This window comes from Neolamprologus multifasciatus, chromosome 20, assembly GCF_963576455.1.
Source record: "Neolamprologus multifasciatus chromosome 20, fNeoMul1.2, whole genome shotgun sequence".
Taxonomy (NCBI): domain Eukaryota; kingdom Metazoa; phylum Chordata; class Actinopteri; order Cichliformes; family Cichlidae; genus Neolamprologus; species Neolamprologus multifasciatus.
Genome location: NC_140458.1, coordinates 3,079,462 through 3,099,545, shown reverse-complemented (window position 1 = coordinate 3,099,545; position 20,084 = coordinate 3,079,462). Strand labels below are relative to the sequence as shown.

At 42.9% G+C, this 20,084-nt stretch overlaps 2 protein-coding genes across 4 annotated transcripts in view; both read right to left on the bottom strand.

Annotated features, from left to right (window-relative positions):
- Nucleotides 1-2,080, bottom strand: part of plxna3 (plexin A3) — a 161,635-nt gene extending 159,555 nt beyond the window's left edge. Inside the window, exon 1 of the mRNA XM_085146019.1 lies at nt 1,796-2,080. The gene's annotated coding sequence lies outside the window, so the exon portion shown is untranslated. The remainder of the gene's footprint in view (nt 1-1,795) is intronic.
- Nucleotides 2,081-16,081: 14,001 nt separating this feature from the next.
- Nucleotides 16,082-20,084, bottom strand: part of ptpn18 (protein tyrosine phosphatase non-receptor type 18) — a 33,863-nt gene continuing 29,860 nt past the window's right edge. For 2 of the 3 annotated variants that reach the window (XM_085146044.1, XM_085146045.1), the window contains exon 16: nt 16,082-19,314. In XM_085146044.1, the coding sequence (XP_085002170.1) occupies nt 19,241-19,314 (74 nt within the window). In that variant the 3' untranslated portion in view covers nt 16,082-19,240. The remainder of the gene's footprint in view (nt 19,315-20,084) is intronic. The other variant, XM_085146043.1, reaches the window with a different exon arrangement.

Below are 20,084 nucleotides of genomic sequence, written 5' to 3'. Positions count from 1 at the left end.
TTTAAAGCTGTTTTTTTTTCATCACTTTTTATATTTGATTCAAACGTAACTTCATTTTCGCTCTGATGTTTTTTTTTATACGATTCATTTGAGATCTCCATTTGATTTTCTGTGCGCTGCCGTTATCTGATCCATGTCCTCTGGAAAAGAGTTTGTGAAGCTCGCTCTTTGCAGATAATGTGTTTATCTGGGATATTGGTTAATCAGCTGGTTGTTGTCCTGGTGAAAAGGGGAACATGTTAGAAAAACACCAGAACACTGAAGAAACTCCTGAGACGACTTCTTGAACGACGGTTCAAACAGAAGCTCTTTGTGTTTGTTTGCTTAAAATGATCAATCAGTGCGATTAACTGATGATCAAAGTGCTCGATCCACCGTCATCTCTGATCAGTTTTTCTTCACGTAGGTTTGGAGTCATTATTTAATCTCAAATCTGTCTCCTTTATTATTGATCTGAATCTGACCCTGCCATCGATCAGATCATTGATCACAGGATCAGTGTTTAGCTGAACATCTGTTCGGTAAGGACACATGTGGGGGAGACTTGCTGCTACTCCTGGCACCATTTACATTCAATCAGTCATTATCATACAGCCCATCACATCACTTATTGATCGTGTGATTATTGATCGCCTGTGCAGGTTGATTCCTCTTCTTCTTCTTCTGCAGCAAATTTATGTTTTAATCCGTTTTTAATAACTGATTCTTTTTGTTATCGATTCATTTTCTCGCTATTTGGGGCCGTTTGGTCCCGAAACCTGATTTCGACTGTTTGTTGTTAAACTGATCACATCATTGATCGACTTGTAAACACATCAGCGATCCTTTACCGGGACTGTGATCCAAACGTTACTTGAGGATCAGCGCGGTCTGTTTGGTCGGGATTCTGATTGATAACCTTCAGCCTGGTGTGACTTGAGTGTGTCAGGAAGAACATCGATCACAATGAGATCATCACGATCGCGGCTCTGAGATAAATCCCGACCCTGAACTCGCCGAACCGGGATCAGAAATGTGCCGGTCTCGGTTCCGGGAGCGGGGCTGATCCAGAAGATCAGCTCTTCGGCACATGGGCAGTCGGATGAAGGCGGATTCAGAAAAACACAAATCCGAATTTGGTGCGTGGATCTCGGCAGCAGCCGGCGGTTCGTCCGCAGAGTTCGGGGCGACCATCGGACGCGTTTCCGGGGTTTCGGCTGCGGTTTTGAACGTTTTTCTGCCGCCTTCCCCCCCTTTGTTCTTCCTTAATGGATCGGCGTCTGGAGCTGTGCTACCTCCCAGACCCCCTCCTCCTCCTCCTTCTCCTCCTCCTCAGCCTCCCCCACCACTCTCCCCTTCACCACACACAGAAAAACACACACTTGCAGCTCAAAATCGCCTCTTTTACGCACCGAACTCCGCACTTTAAAATGGAGGAAAAACGCAGAGCGAAGCGGTCCGCTTGGTGCCGTAACACAGGCCGAACCCCGAGAGCGAAAGCAGCCCCTACCTGTGGTATCAACCAACCCCCAAGTCCCACTCCTTCATCCCCACTCGCAGCATTGAGAAGGAGGAAATTTCCACGCGTAAAAAATAAAGAAAGGGGGGAAAAGCAGGCAGCAGGAGCAGCTGATGAGCGGTGATGCGGAGGGCAAGCGAGGCGTTTTCCCCCCTGAAACATCCACTCACTCATACACCCCTCTCCACAACCGCCACCACCCCGATACCCCCATATCTGCCGCCCGGACCTGGAGAACATCACCGGCCTCTCCACCTCCAAACACCACCTACCCCCTCCGGAACCCCTCAGACCTACCTGCACGGGAACGCGCAGAAAAGTCCGATCAGTTATTTAAATCCACACAGTCCCACGCGCTTCTGCTGCCTTTCTTCTTCTTCTCCTCACATAAAACCTGAGTGAGGTGAGCTCGGCTGGAGGCAGCAGGAGGAGCCCGCACAGGTCACCGCAAAATCCTGCGGGTTTTAAAAAAGTGAGGAATAATCCAGAGAGCAGAGATCACAGAGCGCAGGAGCGCGGCGAGGTCTCCCATTCACACACAGCCTGCCTCGGCTTGGCTCGGCTCGGTCTGCCCCTACTCCACCACAGACAGCCCCCCAGCTGGAGCGTACCACTCTGCGCTGAGCTGGGAGGGGATACGGCCAATTAGAAGCGGTCATTTAAACCAATTATCAATAGATTAACCGGCTTATCAAAGGCTCGGTGCTCCTCTGAGGACGTTAGCTAACGCGGAGAGGAAACGAGCGTCGTTGAGAGGAATGGGACAGTGAGCGCGCTGTCTTTTTAATTGAAAACCAGCTGTTGTACCCCCTCCGAAAAGCCCCTCATGGTTCAGTCCAACTCCTTAATCTGCTGTTTTTCTCCTCCCAAAGCCAGATGTGGAGAGAGAAACTGAGAGAGAGACATATAAGTGCTGTGTGCGAGAGAGAGACCTATAGAGAGGTGCGGTGGAAATGTATAGCCTGCAAATGTATAAGAGAGAGAAAGAGAGGGGGTGAGGAGATGCATATCAAAATAAAGGGGGATGGGGGAGTGAAGAGAGATGGTGTAGAGACACATGGAGACGTGAGGGATAAAGAAACACAAATGAGAACCTGAGACGTGTGAATGAGGGAGGGAAGAAGCAGAGCAGCGAGAAGAAACCCAAGCAGAGGATCTAATGGAGAGAGACGCACAAACTGAGCGACACATTCAGGAGATTTCATTGTGCCTGATGATAAAAGTGCTGCTGCGTCTCCCAACAGGTGTTGAGTCATCGAGAGATACTGAAAAATAACAATAAAGAAGTTTAACCCTGTAAAGGCCGGCACAGCAGATCACCGCCTCCAGCTCACGTCTGCCACACCAACCTCTGCGTGTCCTCCTTCACCACTGCCAGGAATCTTCTCCGTGGTCTTCCTTTTCCTTCCTGCCTTCAACGAACTTTGTCCAGCACATCGGTCTTCCCTCCTCACACATGTCTGACCTGTCCCTCAGATGCTTCCTGTTCTAACTCTGTTCTCCCAACCATGATAGCAGGTCTCACTACGCTTTCACTCTTGTGTCAAAAATCACCCCTGACACTCATCTCCACTCAGTCCACCCTGCCTGCTTTCTCACCCCCCCTACCTTTGGATAGGCAGTCCCGGATATGTAAACACATGTATCTGTGTTGCTTCTGCTCGTCTCTTCAGTTCATGCCTCCACATCTCCAGCCTCTCCTCCACCTGCTCCATATTCTCACCACAGATCACAGAGTCATCTGCAAACACGATCGTCCACAGAGACTCCTTCCTGATATCATCTGTCATCCTGTCCATCACCACCCCAAACAAGAAGGGGCTCAAAGCCCATCCCTGATGTAATCCCACCCCCACCTTGAGCCCATGTGCCACTCCTACCTCTCACAGCTCACCACAGTCTCCCTGTCCTCATACACGTCCTGACTTCCTCACGCAACACCACACTTCCTCTCTTCGTACCAATATCATTTCTCTCAATCCACAAAGACACAGTAAAGCTCCTTCTGACCAGCTCTACACACCCTCAAAGCAAACATCACATCTGCAGAGGTTTTTCTCAGCATGAAGTCACACTGCTGCTCGTGGATCGTCACCCACAAGCCAGTTTCCTCCCGAGGCCGGATAAATAAGGAAGGTAGAGTCAGGAAGGGTGTAAAGTCTTTCCCAAATCAAACAAATCACACGCGAGAAAAGAAATAAGATGTTATTTTAAGCTCTTAGTGTGATTTCTTTTTCTCTATCACACGTGATCACGAAGCCTCTGAGGACAGGTGTGAAAAGGACGCCCCAGAGTCTCACAGAGGAGACAGAATTCAATCAAGAGCGTTAATTAAAGTCTCTGTTTAGCTGTTTTAAGTTGCTTCTGCTGATTTCTGTCTCTTTATAGATATTTTAAGTCTTTTAAAGGAAGCTACTTTCAGCTGCTGCCTTACCGCAGGCGTCGCCACAGCTGGCAGCGCCTGAGCTGGACGGCCTTTATGCATGCAACAGGAATCAAACCAGCAGCTTTTCTAATAAACGTGCTTTTAGTTGTTTTAAGTCTCTCTGTCGTATTTTTAGGGGTCTTTCTAATTTGTGTCTCCTATTTCTTGATGCTTTCGTGTCTTTTGTAGTTTTAAATCTCCTTTTAGTTGCTTTATGTCGTTATGATGTCATTTTAAGACTCTGTCATCATTTAAAGGCTCTTTGTAATGTTTTCAATCATTTGTGGTTCTAAATCTTCTTTTTTGTAACTGTTTTCATGTCTGTTAATTTTTTAAGACTGTCATCATTTTTTAATCTTTTACATGTTTTTCATTTGCTTTATTGTTGTTTTCTGTCTCTTTGCTGTCATTTTAAGACATTTTGTAATCTTTTACATCATTGTGTAGTTTTAGATGTCCGTTTATATATTTCATAGCTTTGTCGTTTTTTTTTATGTCTCTTCTCATCATTTTAAAATTCTTTTTCTGGTCTTTTAGAGTTTTAAAACTATTCATATATATTTTAAGTTGCTTTGTAACGTTTTATTCCTCTTGGTAAGTGTTGGTACGACTCGTCTGTCTTTTAGAGGCTTTTTGTGATGTTTTACATCCTTTTTGCAGTTGTGTGTCACTTTTACTTGTTTCAAGTTGCCTTGAGTTGTTTTCTGTGTCTTTGCTCTTATCTTTTATAATTTTTTAATGTGTCTTTGTAATATTTTACATCATTTTGTGTCTTAAAATAATTAAATTAAATATTCTAAATTGCTTTGTAATTCTTTTATATTCCTTTATGTATTTTTTTACTGCTTTCTTTTTCATTTATTTGTGGTCACTTTATGTCTAATGTATATCCATATGTACTTGTATAGAGTTATACTGACTTTGCCTTACACATCCGTGTACAATAACACAGACGCGTCTACTTTTGTAACGAGTAAAAGTCTTTTGTTGATCTACATATTTTATATTTTTTACATTATTTACATTTAATCTTTTACATTGTATATAATGTCTATTGATTTTATTGTTTATTTTAATATTTTAATATTTGTGTACAGCGCTTTGTGATTGTCTGTCTGTGAAAAGCGCTTAATAAATAAAGTTTACTTACTTACTTACTTTTTATTTGACATAAATGTACAAAGATATTTAAAATACATTTGTGGTAAAAATGTTGCTCAGTTATGGATTATTACTGAATGTACGTACAGACCCACTCACATGTTTATCACCATTAGTAAAGGCTAACTAAAGCAGTCAGACACACTTGGACGTCGCAGGTATAATTAAGACTAAATGTAGATGCTTGTGTAAAATTTGAAGCACATTTCATCGCTGCCTCTTGAAACGCAGCTGAAGGAGAATCTAACAACACCAGAACAACACACAGTAGGCTCCCTGTAATAAAGCAGAAGTGCGTGATTACAGATTAGTCACATCCTGACTGACTGATGAGTCAGTCGACAATCAGACAATAGGTGTGTTTCCACTGCGGGACTTTTCCTCGAGAAACAGAAACCTTCTGAGGAACTTGGTTCCACCATAAGACAAAAAGAAGAATTACAGTCAGGTCTGTACATATTTGGACATTAATGCATTTCTTTTTTAAAAATTTTAATTTAGTCACAGTTACCTGATGTATGTGGGGTTTAAGTGCAGGCTATCGGACACCCACTGAGGATTATACACTGTCATACACGCCTCACATCTTCCAGTGGCTAACAGGAACTTCTGATATGAAATTTTCATTGTGTTGAGATTTCTTTATCTGATGTGTGGACGGCACTGACACCCCCACAGATGGTGTTTCCTCCTTTGTGGTGCTTTTATTGCAGCTCTCTCCTGTTTTTGTCGTTGTTTTCTACTTTTAGTTTTGTCTTCACTGAATGAAAAACAGTTTGATTGGCCGGAGATCCGGTGAATCTCTTTGTCATTGGTCAATATTTTAATTTGACCTTTTCCTTTACCTACAAAAACTCGACAGTACTTTGGGGTCATTAGTGTGGAGTGCAGTCAGCTTGGCTGCATTTGGCTGAATGTGAACAGCCACCCTCCTAAAAGCAGACACACATTTAAACCCCTAAAAATACTGGAATCATTGATTAATGGTTATTATAATAACATATAATCAAGTTAAGCATCAAAACTGTAAAAACAATATTTTTTATATCAGACACTAAAATCAACCATCTAAAGTCAGCTATCAGAAGCTAACAGAAGCTAACTCGAGCTGAGGCTACGCGTGTCATTCAGGGCGTCGTGAGGATGATTTAGGGCAAATAAAACTGAAATAAAAGCAGCTGAAACGAGTGAAGTCGGAGAGTTTGATGTGGTCTGTTAGCAGCAGACTCAGTGTTTCCACACCGAGCACGCTGAGCCTAAAATAACGAGAGGGGGGACTCGGGCTGGTCCGGGTTCAGGTTTAGGCTGGGGTTACTTCTGGGTCTGCAGCACAGGGTTGGCCCTGTAATCAGCTGACAGCTCTGGTTTCGCCTTCGATCGCTCTGTAATTTTCTTAATTGAAGCCACTTGAGGGGTCGAGCGCTCAGTTCATCCTCCTTTTTTTCCCTTTCTATGTTGCCTGCATCCTGCTTCCTCTGTCCTTTCCTTTATTTGGTCTCCTATTTGGTTTCCTTTCAATATTTCTGTCTCTTTATTTTTCTTCTCTCCCCTGACTTGGTTTCATTTTCTTTCTTTTCCTATTATTTTGATTCTTAAGTGCATTCCTTTCCTATCATTCACTTTCTCCTTTCTATGTTTCTTCAGTCTTGCTTTGTTTACTTTTCTGCTCTTCCTTTCCTTTCCTTTCCTTTCCTCTCCTCTCCTCTCCTCTCCTTTCCTTTCCTTTCCTTTCCTTTCCTTTCCTTTCCTCTCCTCTCCTCTCCTCTCCTCTCCTCTCCTCTCCTTTCCTTTCCTCTCCTCTCCTCTCCTCTCCTCTCCTTTCCTTTCCTCTCCTCTCCTCTCCTCTCCTCTCCTCTCCTGTCCTTTCCTTTCCTTTCCTTTCCTTTCCTCTCCTCTCCTCTCCTCTCCTCTCCTCTCCTTTCCTTTCCTCTCCTCTCCTCTCCTCTCCTCTCCTCTCCTTTCCTTTCCTTTCTTCTCCTCTCCTCTCCTCTCCTCTCCTCTCCTGTCCTTTCCTTTCCTTTCCTCTCCTCTCCTCTCCTCTCCTCTCCTTTCCTTTCCTTTCCTTTCCTCTCCTCTCCTCTCCTCTCCTTTCCTTTCCTTTCCTTTCCTTTCCTTTCCTTTCCTTCCCTTTCCTTTCCTTTCCTTTCCTCTCCTCTCCTCTCCTCTCCTCTCCTCTCCTTTCCTTTCCTTTCCTTTCCTCTCCTCTCCTCTCCTCTCCTCTCCTTTCCTTTCCTCTCCTCTCCTCTCCTCTCCTCTCCTCTCCTCTCCTGTCCTTTCCTTTCCTTTCCTTTCCTTTCCTTTCCTCTCCTCTCCTCTCCTCTCCTCTCCTCTCCTTTCCTTTCCTTTCCTCTCCTCTCCTCTCCTCTCCTCTCCTTTCCTTTCCTTTCTTCTCCTCTCCTCTCCTCTCCTCTCCTCTCCTGTCCTTTCCTTTCCTTTCCTTTCCTCTCCTCTCCTCTCCTCTCCTCTCCTTTCCTTTCCTTTCCTTTCCTCTCCTCTCCTCTCCTCTCCTTTCCTTTCCTTTCCTTTCCTTTCCTTTCCTTTCCTTTCCTTCCCTTTCCTTTCCTTTCCTTTCCTCTCCTCTCCTCTCCTCTCCTCTCCTCTCCTTTCCTTTCCTTTCCTTTCCTTTCCTCTCCTCTCCTCTCCTCTCCTTTCCTTTCCTTTCCTCTCAATAGTAACTCAGGGTGAGAAAGAGGAGGAGAGTATAAGGCTCAAAATAAAGTGATGATAAATGTTTTTGTTTTGTCGTTTTTGTTTGTTTTCCAATTTAAAAATGAAACTAAAGCTTGGGGGGAAAAAGTGACGATAAATGTTTGAATTAATGCTCATTTCCTTTTTTTTATGTCAGTGAACCAAAACTTTGTGAATTAAAAAAAAAAGAAAAGATAAACTCTCTCGTCTCCTGCATTTGTCTTTTTATTTCTCCACCAGGCTTGTTTTCGTTCTCTCGATCATTTTCTTCTCCCCCTCCCCCGTCCGACCCCCCTCTCCTCCATAACTCCCATTCTTCAGTGTAAATTGATGCTGATCACCCGTTAATCTTTTTAAGCTGCCGTGAAACAGCCAGCAGCATGCATGACAATGGTCCTCTCTGTGAGTCTATGTGTGTAAATGACAATGGCTCTGTGTGTGTGTGTGTGTGTGTGTGTGTGTGCGCACATTGTGGTTTCAGGGCCTACTGTATGCTTCCTTTTTTACATCGCTGCTACAATTACTGCACATCTGGACCCTGCATGTGTGTGGACTCAAATTACTGGTGTTGTGGGAACTCTCCTCCGTTACAGGGACTCAGCCCCGCTGTGTGAATTAGATTTATGCACGTAAACACAGTTTTTGGTTAGAATAAATCTTTGGAAAAAGAATCAAAGTTAACATAATGTCGTCTCAAGTCTATCAGCATGTTGTGAGGGCGAAATCCAGATTACACATCGCACTGTGGGGACTTGATTTCCTTTAAGAAAATAAACAAAGTTATTTATTCATTTTTGGTGTGAAGACTGAAGGAGTAAGTCGTCAGGAAACGAATGAAAAACGGCGTAAAGTCCTCTGAAGTGATGGAAAACACGTGTGTGTGTGTGTGTAGCTGTTAGTTTAATCCTGAGTGGAGTTTACGAGGTTGAAGCCGCAGAGCAGAACAAATTCTCTGTGTCTCTGTCTTTATTTATTTTTACTTCTCTTGAGGTTTGCCTGATATCCAACACATCTGCTTGTTTGTTTGTGCGTGTGTGTGTGTGTGTGTGTAATCCAGAACCCAAACACACTTAGAACAGGGAGCACAGTTTGCAGCTCTGAGCTTGAAGTGCGCCCTGCCCTCGTAGATTTGTTTCTGGCGGCGTCTGTTTTCAGTTTAGGAGCTGTAAAAACCTCTGAGTCTGACCTGCCCATGAGCAAACAGCACAATGACACAGTTAGAGACGAGCTCGTGAGCAACCAGTGAATCATTCACCAGCTACTTTCCCTCAGGCACTGGTGGAGGCCAAAAACTGAGCGAAAACATCAGGACTCCTTTACTAGGATTCATCAGCCTAACCAGATCATCCATTGCCCACAAGCACTGCAGTAGCATTACATGTTTGTTAAATCAATCAATCAATCAATACACAACGAGTTGTGAAATTAGCTGCTTATTGGGCTAAATAAGACACATCACTAAAGACACCTTTTTGTCTTTGGCCCTGCACTTATTGTTTGTGGCACAGTTCTACAAGGAAACAGAGATTGTGGTCCATAGTAACATGTTAGCATCACACAGATTTGCCTGTCAGCTGAGATTCTCCCACAGAGGGATTTCCTGAATAGAAACAAAGGACAGACTCATTGACCCTGTTTTACAGCACCTGGAACTGAACAGTCCAGATTTGCTTTGATATCACAGGAAGTGATTTAAACCTCTCAACTTCAAAGCAAATAATTGAGGCATCAGTCAATGAGAGTGCAGCGTATCTTTTATTGACATGTCAGAGGGTGGAGAGGGTTACCAAGGCAACCAGAGCCTGGAATGGCTGTTAGCGACCATCATCAACAAACTGATGTGCGATGAGTAAACCGTTTCTTGTGTGGACCCCCTTAAGTTCTGGAAATGTGTTACTGTAACTTTGGTCCATCCAACATATTCCCCCTCGTCCTGTGGGTCGTTACAGGTGAACATTTGCGGCTTCCTGCCTTTAGCGTGGTCCAGGATCAACATTGCAACTAACCAATCCTGTTGTCTGGCCGTTCAGTTAGCGTTAGTGAAAAAGTTAGCTAATGCAATTAAAAACAACCATGAGTAAGTTAAATTTGGCTAGCAGCAAAACTACTTTAATAATATATATTTTTATATTGCATAAATTAATAAAGGAAACACTTTAAATGCTTAGAGAGTTTTATATAAACAAAGACATTTTTCTTTCTTTTCCCTCCATATTCCAAAGCTTTGACATCATCACATGATCAGTCAGTAGCAATGCTGATCCTGGGCCGACATTATAATGATGATGCAAGGACAACAGCAAAACTATCAGATACACCTTTAGTTTAGGTATGTAGCTGTCATACTGCAGTGTGTTATTAATTATTCTGACTCAAATGCAGGAGGTGAGAATCAGGAGCTTAAACGCAGAGCAGAGCTTTTAATGTCAAACAATCGTTACAAAGTCCAGAAAACAGGAGAATAAACTAAAGCAAGTCTGGGAATCCAAGGTTTCCAAAACTTAAACATACAAATACTGAACTAAGAGACACACGCAGAGGAGGACATGACAAAAGACAAAGACTGAAATGGAAACAGGACAACTAACCAAAACAGACGAGAAGCAAAATTCAACACAAGACAGAGAGCAACTAAACTATAAGCGGAAGAGAGACACAGCAGAAAGGGAAAACATGGTCAACTAAAAAGAGGAAGAAGAAGAAGAACACAAAGATGAGCTCAGAACAGAAAGGGAACCCTCAAGTGGTTTCTGCTAAACCACCATCTGTCTTTTATAACAAAACAATAAAGAATAAATAGTCATCAGAAGATAATAAAGCTCACTATAGTGCAAGGAAACACAAAACCACACCAATGTGAACATAAATCACATCTCACAACCTAAAAGGAATAATGAACTAACCGCAAAACCAATGGCCCCAAACCAAAGACACCATAACAGTAACAGGATGAAAGCCTACATTTCATATTTGGTGTGAACGCACCGTAACAGAAAGCACCTACGAAGATTAAAAATAGTTATCCACTTAAGGGAAGGAAGGAAGGAACCACAAACTGACCCGGATAAGAGTAGAGGTCATGATTTCCTCATGCGGCAGCAGCCAAGTGAAACCACCTTTGCATGGCGGCTGCAACATTAGGCAACTACAGCTGACACACTTGGTTCTTCAAATATTTGGATGCAATCTATTCTTCTTGGCTTTGTGACGTTGTTCAGGGAAAACCAAGCAGCGACTTAAGGTAAGTGCTAACTTAGCTAGCAGCGTTGATCCAAAGCTAATGACAACAAAGAAGAACTTCGCGGCTCGCAAAGGTGAAGAAATCGTGACAACGAACGCCATGAACTGAGGTTTTCTTTAAACCTTAGAAGTATGCAGCACATACGAGGAATAAGATGAACTACTGTGCTGAACAGGCGTCAGAGCTGAGCTATGATTAGCTATGACTAAAGAGGATGTTATGCTGAATAGATGTGTCTTGCGGAAAAAGAATAAAGCTTCGAGATAAACGTCTAATTCTAAGAGAAAATCGTAAGTGAACAGCCCGAGGTTATTAAAAGAGGTGCTGAAGGATCAGATTCATGTTCTTTGTGTACTTTTGGTTTGGTTTTTTTGTAAAAAGTGGGTGCTTGCATTATTTGAGGTTAACGCGTCACCGAGCTGATCATTGAGCTTCTTAGTGACAGAGACAGCCTGAAGGAAGTCGAAGCTGCCAGGGTGAAGACAGACACTCTGTTGTTAACAACAGAGACAGAGTCGTTGTTATTTACTGATGCATGGGATGGAATATGAATTAAGTTGTTTGAGGAGGTCTCCGCAGAAGTTGCTTGTCAGAAGTTTACACACATCATGGGCATGGTGGTCACAGTAATTTTGGACTTTTAATAATATTTTTGGACCGTTCTTTTCCCCAGGCTGGAATGATTGTACAGCACGAGTTTAAAAAAACATAAACTGGTTGCCCAAATTTGAAGACATACACAGAAATACATACATGCACTCACTTATTTTAATGAGTGTTGCTGAAGGTTCTGCAGTGTTTCTTAATTTGACAAGGCCAAAACCTATTAGCTTCCCATTAGCAGTGTTGGGGAGTAACGGAATACATGTACCGCCGTTACGTATTTAAAATACAAAATATGAGTAACTGTATTCCGTTACAGTTACCGTTTAAAAAGGTGGTATTTAGAATACAGTTACTTTGTTGAAATAAATGGATTACACGGCGGTATTTCCCTGTTTCATATTGTGGCAGGTCAGGACTGTTTGGGTTTTGTTTGACAGCTACGTTCTGTTGTTCCAGGTGGCAGCGTTACGGTTGCCATGGTTACAGGGTGACGCTCTCTCTCTCTGTGTTTCCTGGGTGAGAGAGGCCTTTTTGTTGTTGTTGTGCTAAGCTAATAGGCAGAATGCTACAGGTATAGCTCTAAAGAATGTAGCATCATGGGCAGTGTAGTCCGTGCTGCAGGGAGAATGGACTGCCATACACGTTATGTGTCTGTGAGCGAGGGAGGGAGAAAAAGGAAAAGTACGAGCTGTCATCGAGCAAAAACGGGAGCTGGAAGCATGTAAATATAATAATAACCACTGCAGCCAAGAAGAGAGCGTGACGAGCCCAGCTGTAAGTAAGCTATTAAGACTCGACTGTACACCGTGTTCGTGTTTTCCTCCAAAAACAATAAGTTCTGTTGCAGCAGCCTTTCAACGCCTCTCTCTGTCTCTGCTAGCAAAGTTGACCCAGACAACAAAGTAAAGCTAGTTTTCAGCTATGAGCCCGACACGAACCCGTTGTATTAGCCAGAGGTCCCTTTACTACGGTTCGGAGCCGCGGACCTTCAGTAACAGTAATAAATCACAGCAATAGTACATTCATGTAGTTGTAAACAGCATGATAATATATTAAGTAATCCAAAGTATTCAGAATACGTTACTCTCATTGAGTAACGTAACGGAATACGTTACAGAATACATTTTGGGACATGTATTCTGTAATCTGTAATGGAATACATTTTAAAAGTAACCTTCCCAACACTGCCCATTAGTGACCATGATTGACTACAACTGGTAGTTTCACTCAGCCAGCATACAAAGGTTTTGTTTAACACTCTTCATCGGAGTGGCCAATGTTCCAAACAATGAGAAACTCCAAGAGACTCAGTAAAGATAAGAGAAGGAAAACTGAAACAGTTGTACGCACGTTATTTGAATGTGTAACCACTTTGTCAGCCTCTAGTTTCACTGCCAGGAACTAAGAGGACCAACGAAGGAAGAAGGTCTTTCTCCAAATTCAAAACATTCAAAAGCAGTTGAAATTTAAAAGCACTGACATGGAGAAGGCAAATATCTTTTCCAGAAATGTTTTATGATCAGACCCAATTGACCAAAACAATAAAAGGTATGTTAGGAGGAGTAAAGGTGAGGTTTTTAACCCCAAGACCACGATACCAACTGTCAGGCATGGTGGTGGTAGCATCATCCTCTGGAAGAAGGAAGGAGAGGAACTATTCAGTTCAACTCAGTTTTATTTATATAGCACCAAATCACAACAACAGTAGCCTCGAGGACCTTTATTATTAAAGGTAAAGATCCTACAATAACAGGGGCTACTTCCAACTTCTTCATCTTCACCTCAGATCAACAGTTAGATGGTTGAAACTTGGATCGGGAGCTTGGTGATGGCTACCAAAAGGATATGGTCAAGGTACAGCTTGCTATGACTAAATATTAGTGGGGGGTCTGTAAGCGTTTGACCCTGAGGGGATTACAGAAAATCCAAAAATAAATTCGAACTTGTTCACCTAATTCTTGAATTTTTAAAAGTCATTGAAAATGTAGGAAAAAGAAAAGCTCAAAGAAATAAAAGAAGAAAATTGCCCTGACACTATGCCCGTGATGAGTGTGTGTTCAAAAGTTTGCCTTGTGACTATGATAACTTATGGATGAGATTTCCACCACACAGTTAAAACTGGTAAAACTCTACTGCACATGTGCCAGCACAACAATACGATTGGTACATTTGCTTCCTGGGTCAGCTGTGGATTGGCTGTCTTTGACAGGAGGCGGAGGCCAACTGCCATCTTTGCCATCACACAGATTTATATTTAGTGTCCTCTGAGTACCCGATGTCTCCGTTGTAATGTGTCTGCCTCCAGCTCTCCTACACAGGAGCACCACCTCTAACTCAAGGATCGTTTTCAACTCCAAACATTTGGTGAACGTCCTGTTTGTGTCTACAGACACTGGTAAAGTCGTCTCTGCTGACACCGTGCCATCTGATTGTGGTTTAACTTTTTCCCCCGGCCCAGAGTTTCTTTCTCTTCAGGGATGGGATGGCCACCAGGCGTGGTGCTGAGGTGGTTGCTATGGTTGCCACTAAGCCTCGCTCTGACCTGATTGTTCAAAAAGAAAAAGAAAAAAAAAACAAAAAACAAAACAATGAGGGAAAACTTCAAAGAGGAGCTGCTCAGTTGCCTAGCAACAAGGCTCAGTGGCAGGACTGCGCTCTCTCTCTCTCTCTCTCTCTCTATCTATCCCTCTGTTTCATCACTCTCTCTTTCTGCTAAACCACTATCTGTCTTTTTCATCACTCTGTAGGTCTGCTTCCATCTGTCTCTGTCTCTCCTTCAGCCCTCACAGGCTTTATCTCGTCTCTCACTATTTTATCACTCCATTGATAGGCTTCTGTTTCCCTCTCTCTCTCAGTCTCTCTCTTTGAGTTTCAGCCCCTCGTCTCCTCGTTCATCTAAAGTTGCTCTTTCCCTCGGCCCCCCCGTTTTCCCCTCTCTCACTCTCTGTCAGCATCATGTAATGGAAAATATGTGATGAACATTTATTTTTTTATAATTTCATCACGGATAAAAAATAAAAACAGGGATAGATGAAAGTGAAGCTAATGCAGAAGAGACTGCATGTCCAGCAGGGGGCGCCTCCTGTGGCTGTAAAAAGAAGTCCCTGGGTAATGGCTCAACTTTTCCCTTGATCTGTGAGCTCAGCACGCACTTTCATTATCGGTTTGTGGTGTCTAGTTTCAAGTCTTAATGAATAAAACACGATTTAATTTTTTTTTTACTGCTCCCAAGGTTATGCTTGATCATGTGACTGACAAATTAGTTACACCAGCTGTACAGCGCACGATCAGTACTGTGAAACAAGTTCAGTCAGAAGCTGATTAACCAAACGATTAGAGTTGGAACTATTCCACTATTTTCTTTTCATCACACTACACTAATAAAAACTACACACACACAAACACACAAACACACAAACACGGACTAATATTATTTGACCTTCCCCCAAAATAACACTTCTGTTAATTAAGGTAACAATAACTCACTGCTGTAACTATGCAAAGACAAACTGTGCTTCCAACTGTAGAGTGAGCCCCCCACAGTCCAACAAACCCCCCCCCCCCCACCTCTTTCCTGAAATTACCAGGAAGAACTGGAAATGTATAAAAGTTTGTGGAAGAAGAATTTATAGCAGTGCTGTTGGATTGGATTGCATTATACTGCACAGGTGTTCCTAATAAAGTGCCCAGGAAGTGTACAGCTCACACATACACACACAGGCGTAGATATGTGGACATGTGAGTGATGGGTTTAAAAAAAAAATCCTCCTTTAATTTCCATTATCGCAGTCTATCACTCGATTTCATCGCTCTCCTTTTTCCTTCCTCCATCTATGGATGCCTGTGGTCTCTCCTCCACTGAAGAAGCCAACACCCATGACCTGTGTGTGTGTGTGTGTGTGTGTGTGCACACGTGTAAAACGCCTGTAATAAATGGAGTGCGCTTTGTGGCAAACTGGCAGCTGGCAGCACGAGAGTTGCATTTAGTGGTTTTTTAGACTCAAACCGAGGGACAGACAAGTGTGCGTGGATATGTGTGTGTGTGTGTGTGTGTGTGTGTGTGTGCGTGTGTGCATATGCATGTGCATGGATGTGTGTGTGTGTGTGTGTGTGTGTGCATATGCGTGGATATGTGTGTGTGTGTGCGTGTGTGCATATGCATGTGCATGGATGTGTGTGTGTGCGTGTGTGCATATGCATGTGCATGGATGTGTGTGTGTGTGTGTGTGCATATGCATGTGCATGGATGTGTGTGTGTGTGTGTGTGTGCGTGTGTGCATGTATGTGTGCATATGCATGTGTATGGATATGTGTGTGTGTGTGTGTGTGTGTGTGTGTGTGTGTGCGTGTGTGCATATGCATGTGCATGGATGTGTGTGTGTGTGTGTGTGCATATGCATGTATGTGTGTGTGTGTGTGTGTGTGTGCGTGCGTGTGTGCATGTATGTGTGCATATGCATGTGTATGGATATGTGCGTGTGTTGGTAGACTTCTTTGATTACAGCAAGGCTTGATAGAGAGCTCAGCCCTGTGGTTGCAAAAGACAAAAGACACAAAAATGCACACTGACACACACTTTGTTGTACAGTGTGTGTGTGTGTGTGTGTGTGTGTGTGCTGAATCATCTGCTCTTTTTTTGAACCTGATTCAGATCTGATGATGTCAGTCTCTCTCACACACACACACTTTTGTGTTTCCATCACTTCAGAGGACATCACTTTGACTCATTTGCAGCATCACACTAAAAGTTGATGATTTGCTTTATGGGGACTTCTTTTCATCCAATTAAAAGAGTTGCGTTCCCACAATGTGGTTGTGTGAACACATTTATGTTCCCACAACACGAGTAATACAAGTGTGTCCACATGTCGTTGTGGCAAATGACCCAAACCTGAACCCTAAAACCAGGTCTGAACCCTCACATGGCTCTTTGAAGCTCTGTGCCAAAGTCAGCAAATGTCCTCACAAGGTCTTAAACTGACAGTGGTTCTCACAAAGACAGCCCGACACACGCGCGCGCGCACACACACACAGTGACCACAGTCCAGTGAAGCCAAACGTTTAATTGAAACCACCTTTTTCCCTCCCTCAGTGTGTTCTTTCTGTTCATTCACGCTGCTTCGGGAGCCTCTGTTCTTCTTCCCTTTATTGCTTTTACACACCAACAGGCTCCAGGCCTTCCTGCTGTTGGTTGGTGTTGCTCTGCTGCCTCCTGGTGGTCATCTGGGACACTGTGTTTTAGTCATCCTGCAGACACCAGGTTCAACAAACATACACAACAAGTGAGTTTCATAGGGAACATGTGTAATGTCATCAAGGTTGCTTTGGAACGGGCTACTTGAAAGTCGGCATTACAAAGTGAAGAGGCTGCTTCTGCATCCCATGTGTTCTTTGCCCCTGTGTATTAAAGAGGGGCGGTACTCCTCAGGAGGGAGGACTCCTCTACAAACAGCCAGGCCTTTGTATTCAGCAGCTGTTTCAGCTTCATGCTCAGACTTTGTTCCTCACCATGTGTTTGTGTTTTAAAAACAAATGTGTTCATGTTGTTGTGAATTTAACCCTAAATATATATTAAGTCATGAGCACTAAAATGAGATGATAAAATACAGCTGCAGGGCTCGAACAAAACTATTTATGATGCAGTTGGCTCAAATATATTTTATTTCATTTAATTGCTTTAAAATGAGGCTGCAAAGCAAGGTGGTTTTATTTTGTTAAATCCCAGTTTCCTTGGCTCATCTTCAGAGTGACGAGAGGAGTCAGGGATGTGCAGTCTAGCACATGAGGGAGGCCAATATGAGGTGTGGCGTTTGGACAACCTGGCTGCAGGCAGGCGCTAATGAAAAATCCCATCAGGTGTATCATGGGAAATGTAGGCAACCAACCAGGAGTATTATTCCATAGTGACTGACTGTACTGAGATTAGCTCTGGTCAACTCGAGGACTTCTGCTTTGGTGTGTTTGAGAGTACTTCACTTGTTGATATAATTTCCTTTTTTAGGTACTTCACAGACCAAAGAACCAGGTTTTATCTTTTACTTTTCACTGTTTTGTGAAAAGCAATCCCGTGTGGATCAGCTTCTTGTAGCGTTTGTTTAAAATGTACAAAGTACAAAACCTTCAAATATAAAAACTTAACGTGTGTTGAGCCAAATGAATCCTTTTTCCCCATGAAACCTTAGTTAACAGAAATCCTTTATTAGGAAAAACTTAATTACGCTCAGCAGATGTGATGTTCCATTTTTATTTTTACAACTTGTCATTAACACTCACGTTACAAAATCAAAGTACTATGTTAGTGATACTGAGCTTTTGTGTCTTCAAAAGATAGTGACAGTGAAGATTCAACATCTAAAATAAGATAAAGCCCCTGGTCAGGAGGTCAAATATGATTTAAGATTGTGGTCAAAGTCTGTAAACGTCTATTCGAAATATTTAACATATTAAATTATTCCCACCAAAAAGGTAAATTGAACCTTTAAATACATAAAACACAGACACGCCTAGGGATGGGTATCGTTTAGGTTTTATCCGATGCCGGTGCCAAACTGGTACTTTTGAAACGGTGCCGGTGCTTAAACGGTGCTCAAACCGGTGCTTAAAGAATGGAGAACACAAAATTGGTCCAAAAACCTCTCATGTTCAGCTGTTTTTTTGTAAAAAGATAACAATGTTAGCCTTTTCTGCAGCTATGGGGCAAATATGATATCACTCTTGGCTGGAAGCAGTGCTTAAACAAAAACAAACGTTGTCCAAAAACCTCTCATGTTTAACTGTTTTACACTTTTTCTTTGGTCATTTTAGCCTTTTTGGCCAGGGTGAAGGGAGTATCTGCCATCAAACAAGAAGACAGCCGCATGTAGCTATGATGATGTTTGCTAGTTCACCTTACATGCATTAATGTAATAACATGGTTAGCCTACTCAACGTAAATTACACACGAACATCATGAAGCTACTCACGCAGAGAAGAACGGCTGCCGCTGCCATCATCATCCGTCACCACCACACTCGCAGTAGATGTGCTCGGTGTGAGGTCTCGCAGCAAGCTATCAAATACGGCACATTTTTCTGCTTTAAAAAAAAAAAAACGCTATGCGTCGCCAGGTGTTTCATCGGATTTGAGGTGTTACCTCCTTTGACAGTATCACAGTATCACCTTAAAGCACTTGTTGCAGCTGCTGAGTTTGCATCTTTTGCTGTGAAGTACAGCCAGACTTTGACCGCTTCGTCTTGGGCATTTTTAATCTGTAGCTCTGCTCTAAAAGTAGGTATGTACCTGGGCCCACCTACTATCCTCGGAAACGTAAAATGATTGGCTAGAATTCAAAGTGTATGACATCTCAGGAAAATAAAGCACCGAAATAAAGCACCGAAATGTGCGCTGCTTTTCGGTCTGGTTACTACCGTTTATGTCAGAACCGGTGCCATCATGGCACCGGACACCGGTACCCATCCCTAGACACGCCAAGCATGATTTCGATAAATATTTACAGGCAGCTTTCTGAACCCGGTCAGATGATCACAGTGACACCAGTTTAGCAAATCAAATCACACAAACGGTCAGATTCAAGTCTAATTCAGTCCAGTCCAACAGTCTCTGACAGTCCAGTTAAACCAGTTCATCTCTCCACTCGAGTCCACTCAGCTGGAGGATCTCTGGGTCCTCTGGGCTTCTGAATCCGACAGTTAAACCCTGAAAAATAACAAAATAAAGAAAATCAGCGATAGTATAACTCCACTATGTGACACACAAACGCAGCAATAAGAGAGCAGTCCAACTTTGAGTAAACCGTCTTCTCTTCTGTCATCACCACTGCCAACTAGCACATTTTTTAACACCATCACCTCCCCCATACCACCTACACCCTGTTCAGTATTCATAAGCAGAATTTAAAATAGTTAGTAGCACACCACAGTGTAGCTGTCAGATAATAGTAATAAACACAAAACAATCCTTATTTCTGAGCAGCTAGAAAAGCTCCAATGGAACACCCAAAAAGTTTCCAAGAGCACCTATTTGACATCTTTACTCATTTTTGGAGCAAAGTCTTCCTTCAGTTCTGAAAAACAGAGACCAGAGAGTTAAACAGTCCAAACTCTTTCTCTCTTCGCAGGCCTACCGACCAGATCGCGACCCCCTGATAATCCTCAGTCACTTGGGAAAATGCGTTTTTCCCCAGCTGGTCAGCAAGTGGTTCCCAGTCAGCAAATAAACATTTTTAACTAGACTGACAAGTCTCCAGGGTTGGGCAACAGTGTTTAAAATGACCAGTGTAACTAGTCACAGGTTTTATAATATTGCTTAAAACCCAGGCATCCATGAAAGAGAGGATTTACAAAGTTTAGCTAGAAGCTAGCAGTTTAGCTAGAAGCTAGCAGTTTAGCTAGAAGCTAGCAGTTTAGCTAGAAGCTAGCAGTTTAGCTAGTTTGTTTCCATCTAAAGATTAAATACATCAGTAAGAA